The sequence below is a fragment of the Silene latifolia genome, chromosome 1 (genome assembly GCF_048544455.1).
Source record: "Silene latifolia isolate original U9 population chromosome 1, ASM4854445v1, whole genome shotgun sequence".
NCBI classification, from domain to species: domain Eukaryota; kingdom Viridiplantae; phylum Streptophyta; class Magnoliopsida; order Caryophyllales; family Caryophyllaceae; genus Silene; species Silene latifolia.
The window spans coordinates 78,034,409-78,040,542 of record NC_133526.1 but is presented as its reverse complement, the minus strand read 5'-3'; the positions used below and the strand labels follow the sequence as shown (position 1 = coordinate 78,040,542).

General features: G+C 36.6%; 1 protein-coding gene across 1 annotated transcript; it reads left to right on the top strand.

Moving 5' to 3' along the window:
* Positions 1 to 371: 371 nt before the first annotated feature.
* On the top strand, positions 372 to 4,120 carry LOC141606784 (pentatricopeptide repeat-containing protein At2g20710, mitochondrial-like). Its single transcript, XM_074426095.1, has 2 exons — positions 372 to 735; positions 2,497 to 4,120. Exons 1-2 carry the CDS (start codon positions 439 to 441, stop codon positions 3,697 to 3,699), a joined length of 1,500 nt encoding a protein of 499 aa, XP_074282196.1. The 5' UTR covers positions 372 to 438; the 3' UTR covers positions 3,700 to 4,120.
* Positions 4,121 to 6,134: the final 2,014 nt, after the last annotated feature.

Sequence of the window (6,134 nt, the reverse complement as noted above, 5' to 3'; positions counted from 1 at the left end):
ATGAGTATGTTATTTGTCCCACATTGAAAAATAATGCAGGTTTGATGAATATATACTACGTATAAATAGTAGAATTGTCCCACATCAGAAAAATAATCTAAGTTTGGTGAATATTACTTATAAATAGTATAATTGTCGCACATCGAAAGATTAATATACGGTGAGGTGATTATAAATAAGAGTTAACCCACATATATATTAATCTTTTATTTTTTTTGAAAGAATATTTTAATAATATGTAAGCAAATCATTAGACATAAAATGTAAACATTAAACCCTTATAATGTTTTTTTTTTTGCATTATAAATAAGTTAATTATCCCGTTGCAACGCACGGGCATTCAAACTAGTAGTCTCATTAATTTCCTGAAATAAGTCGTACATAAATGACATTAATTCAGTCCTTATTCCTGCCAGCCTCCCGCCGTCTTCATTCAACATGAAGCTAATTCGTCTGTTATTCACCAGAGTAGCCCCGTTTCGAAACGTTTCAAGAACTCCAATCCACAACTGGTACTCCACAGAGACAACAACTACCACGCCCACCGTTTCGAAACGCAGGCCTCGAAAAATCGAGTTATTGTACAGAAGAATCGCACCTTTGGGAAACCCTAATATTTCAATTGTACCAGTACTTGATCAGTGGCTTCATGAAGGCCGAACTTTCAACCTTTCTTGTATGCGTTTCATCATCAAAGAACTCCGCCATTATCGCCGCTACAATCATGCTCTTCAGGTCTCTGTTTCTATCTTTTCTGTCTTTTTTTTTTTTTATGTATTTTTTTTGTTGGGTTTTTGATTTTATGAGGTGGGTTCGTCTTCTTTTGTTCTGTTTTGATTTCATGTGGTGGGTTCTGGATGTTGCAAATCGCTTGCGTTCGGGTTTTATTTTGATTCAATTCGATTATATTATCATCTTCTGAAATGTACATTGGCCTGTTATAGTTTGGGAGATCGGCCTACACATTTTTATATGCTTTTTTGAGAAATGGAATGTTAATTCAATAAATGGTACCTCCTCCGCCAGAGTGAAAGGGGAGGGATACAATCATTGGATGACAAATGGACCAAATTCAGAATTGTCCATCAAAGACATTTCCAAAATTGAAACGTAAACAATTGACCAAGACACCAAAAAATGGAATAGGTAAACAAATGACCGGGGGAGAGGGAGTACAAAGATTAAGAAAGAGACAATAGATAGGGCATAAATGGCCAAGTTAGATCATCTTTATTTCTCCCCCTCTCTGTTTCCTCCCAATGGTCCAAAAAACTTTATTCATGGATGATCTAACGATCAACTACTTGATGAGGTGGAAAGTGAATAGTGATTTGAAATTTGTTTTATTAGAGGAAATAGAGAGAAAGAAATGGAGACTTCCATACTCATTGACAACCTACAATTTGCAAGTGAATGAGTAGTATTATGCAAGCGGATGTTAAGATATTATGAAAGGGGTATTTTGATCTTTCGGAGGAGTTTTCTTTTACCAGAATATGAAGATGGAGTATCTCTTAACCTAGTTTTCATGGACAAAAGTAATTTTGAGAAATGATGTTTATTCATATTACAAAAGGTTTAGTTATTTCGAACGCTTCTGTCTGAAAATACTCTTTTAAAAAGTTATAATTCAGACGTGGTGTATTCAATTAGCTTTCATGGAGGTTCTAATCTTGACGCGATGTACTTTAGCTGTCATGGCAGTTCATTGTCGTTTAGGGTTTGTTTTATTTTCAAAAAAAAAAAAATGAAGTTGGTATCATTTGTTGAAGAAAATGATCCAATAGTTTTTTTTGTTCTGTGGGAAATTGGAAATGTAATAGTTATGGCATGAGTGCATGACTGCTCGTTAACTATGATGGTTTTGATGAAATATGAATGACTTAATTGAATGGTTATTATAATTTGTTGTTTTGGTTCCAAATATTTGTGAATTTGGAGTTGATAGATTCTCATTTCACAACGAGGGTTATGAATTTATGGTTATTTGAGAGGAGGGTCTAGTGCTCCTGGCATCTAGTGAGAAACATGTGATCTAATTGAGTGATTCTCTTGATTGGTTAATCCGAATGTTTAGTCAGCTTTCTAATTATCCATACTGCGTTTAAATAATGATTGGGTGATCTTTATAGATTCTTCTTACAGAATGAGGGAAACTGTGTGTATAAGGAAATTTATTGAATTCAGTTCATAATTTCACAATTGGTAAGGCCGTAAGGTGTACACGCATGTGAGTAGAGTCCCAAGAAAGTTGATGATCTGCTTTCCATGTGCAAGCTCGTCTAAATTTTTTCTGCAAACCTGTGGCTTCGTATCATAATACCTCTTCAATATGTGTTTGCAATAACCTTTGAAATCTAGATAGCTTGATCGTGATGTGTTGTCTGGATGATATTTAATATTTAAGGTTGCTCTTCATGTAAAGCTATTCCAGAATTTTGTCTGGTTGGTCAATCTTTTGTAATCAAATTTAGTGCCAACTCTGTATGTTTGAAGGTGTCAGAATGGATGAGCGAGAAGAGAGCGACGCTGGTTACAGCAGCAGATCTTGCTATACGTTTGAACTTGATGGCAAAGGTCCATGGAATAGAAGAAGTAGAAAATTATTTCAACAGTACTCCGGAAGAGATGAGAACCCTAGAAGTTTATACTGCACTCCTTAACTGCTTTTCACAAGCAAAATGTGTGGAGAAGTCTGAGTGTGTCATGCAGAAAGTGAGAGAGTTGGGTTTCACTTTGAACACCACCCCCTACAATGTTATGTTAGGTCTCTACAGCCAAACAGGTGATCGCGAGAAATTAGATGCTTTGTTAGCTGAAATGGAAGCAAAAAAGATCAAATTTGACAACTTTACATACGGCACCCTGCTGAATGCCTACGGGAATTATCTTGACATTGATAGATTCGAGAGAATTCTGTCAAAAATGGAGTCTGATCCCGAACTAGATATTGACTGGATGACTTACACAGTTGCTGCAAAGCACTATTTGAGAGCTCAATTGTTAGACAAGGCTTTGGAATCACTTAGAAAATCAGAGAAGTTGGTGGCCATTACTAAGAAAAAGAATGAGGCTTACTCCGCTATTTTGACTCACTATGCTACTGCAGGTAAGAAAGAAGATGTTTTGAGAGTTTGGGAGGAATGCAAAATGTGCAAGGTAACCAATAGAGACTACATGGCTCTAATGCCCTCGGTTTTGATGTTCGAGGATGTTGAGACTGCAGAAAAGATATTGAAGGAATGGGAAAGCAGTAATCTAACCAAAGACATCCGTGTTCCAAACTTCTTGATTAGTACTTATTGCGCTAGGGGTTGGACAGAGAAGGCCGAGGCTTTATTGGAGAGGGTAAAATCTGAAAAATGGCAACCCCCCGACGCATTCACGTGGTTTTGGATGTCATTTGTTTATGTTAAAAGCAATCAAATGCCAAAGGCAGTCAAAGCATTAGAGTCTGCATTATCGGAATTTCACCCTAATATTAAGTGGAAAGCTCGGCAGGAAACTATGATAGCGTGCCTGAAGTACTTGAAAGATGAGGGAGAGTTTGAACGGCTGAATGCACTCATTGATTCTCTCAAGGACAAATGTCTTATTTCGGCTAAGATTCATGAGAATTTGGTTGAATATATTTCTGGCGAATGTACTATCGAAGATGTATTCTTAGGAGACAGCGTGGAAGAGGTTGCAAACAAATAGGAAATCGACACAGTATACTCGGCTTGAGATAACCAATACTCGCTTTATTTATTTATTTATTTATTAGGATTCACTTCATTTTTCCTTTGGAGAAGAAGTAACACACACAAAACATTCCCAGGTGAGTGTGGGGTCTCCATTCTTCGCTCACATATTTTTTTATCTCGAACATCTCCGGAAATTTTCCTCCAAAGCAAATGTAGGGAAGCCAAGTAAATGAGTCCCACAGTTTCTGAGTTGAAACTTGAAAGTGTGACCAGTAAATCCTCTTTTACTGCTTACTGCTTAGGAGACTGACCCAGCATAAAGTAGCATATGAAGGTCCCAGTCGACTCTCATGCATCGCTTCATGAATTAGCTGTTTGTTGAGGATATCTAGAATTTGCATGATTTTGAAATAAAAGGTTTTGTACTACTGTTCATGCTTTGTTCAGCTGTTTCCTACCACTCTGATCCAATGTTAACAAATCAAACTAAAGCATACCTTAATTAATCTACTTGCATAGTCGTACATGAAATTCACTCTACAAATAAACGTAGTAATAAACTTGTTAGATGATTTTGTATACCGATGTACTCTGTACCATTAAACTTTGTTTTCGAGACAATACTAGCGATACAATAGCGAGTATTATTCTGTAGGAGTAATAATAAACTTGTAACACAATTTTTCTTGGGTAAAAAACATGGTTACTTAATTTTGTTGTATTATATACTAATCATGTCACGTTATGGTTGAAGAAGAGGGAAATATTGAAAAAGGAGACATACTAGTTTTGTTTAGATTGTTGTAAAAAAATATATTAATAGTAATTATGATTTAACTGAAGTATCTATCGAGAGTATTTAAAATATAGCAATAATAAAGTTGTATCTATCGATAATATCTAAAATATGGAAATAATAAAAATACAACAATAACTTATCGAAAATTTTAAAGCATAACAAAAGTAGACAAATTTGAAAGGGAAAAAAAAGAGGCCTGTAAAAAGTCGTCGACGTTTTATAATAAATCGTCGACGCTTTTCATAAAAAAGATGCCCCCTACCCTTCCTCTCCCTCTCTCTACCCAATTCTCTCCCAAACAAACAACACTTAAAAAAAACAACGATGTTCTAACCGGTTGAAGAACTACACGAGCAATCCACATCAACCAAACAACGATTCAATGTCAAACAACGAGCAATCCACATCAAATGCTAACAACGATTCTGAGGTAAGTAATTACACGATCTATTTTCATTTCAATCGAATTAGTATGATTATTGAATTACGTGTTAAGTTGATATGAATCCAATTAGTATATATATTGAATTACATGTTAAGTCTTCATAGAAATAGTATATTTAATTACCTTATGAATAGAATTAGGATGAATGGAACACAACACGCCCAAACGCGTCGAAAATATTTGTTTGTCGTCAATTGGGACGTGTAGACTCATCGTCCCTTATGAACAGGGACGTGTAGATTCATAGTCCCTCATGGACAGGAACGTGAATATTCATAGTCCCTCATGGACAGGGACAATGAATGTCTAAGTTCGTCATGGAAGAGGACTATGAATTTGGACGTGCACTGTTCACATCCAGTATGGCCAGGGACGTGTACTGTTCACGTCTGTCATGGTGATGAACGTGAACATTCATTGTCCGCTCATGGTTCGGACTATTAAATTGGTTTTTTGTCATTTTATTTAGTTTTTTTTTCGTAAATTTAGGTCTTTTTACATATTTTAGCATCTAATCATTATTAATATTGCGTGTTAACATGATTCATTTGAGGAGTTTGGTGTAAACGGTGTTAATTACAACCACCTATTTGAGACGGTAACATGTTTTGCGAGTCGGGATGAGGCGTTTGACTGGGCTCAGAAAATAGTTTTTGATAACGGGTTTGCCTTAGTAAAAGCATCAAATGGGTCCAAAAATCGTAAACAACTCGAGTTTCAAGGTTCATACTTTCGTTGTTCAAGGTACGACCGAACCAGAAAGAAGATCGATCCCGTATTCCGAGAAGCCTAAGAAGAAAGGGACATCTAAGTGTGAGTGTTTGTTTCGGGTTCGAGCCGTTTAGAACGGGGCTAATGATATAAATGGGAAGGAGTTGATTGTTTGGAACATTTTGACCTCGGAGAAAGGTGGATATCACAACCACCAAGTAGCAAAGTACAAAGACGGCCATTTTGCGAGTTTGGATGCCGAAGAGAAAGAGTTCGCGAGGCAACAAGTCTGGGCATCGATTCCCCCGAGAGATATTTAAAAATGGTCTTCATCAAAAAACCCCCGATAAACCCCAACCTACAAGCGCCCAAATTTATAGCGAGACAAACAAGGTTCGGCATGAAATTAGAGGAACACGGAATACCGCTCAATAAATGTTGGCTCTAGCCGTTGCTGCTAAGTATGTGGAATGGCACAAATCAGATCCCGAGA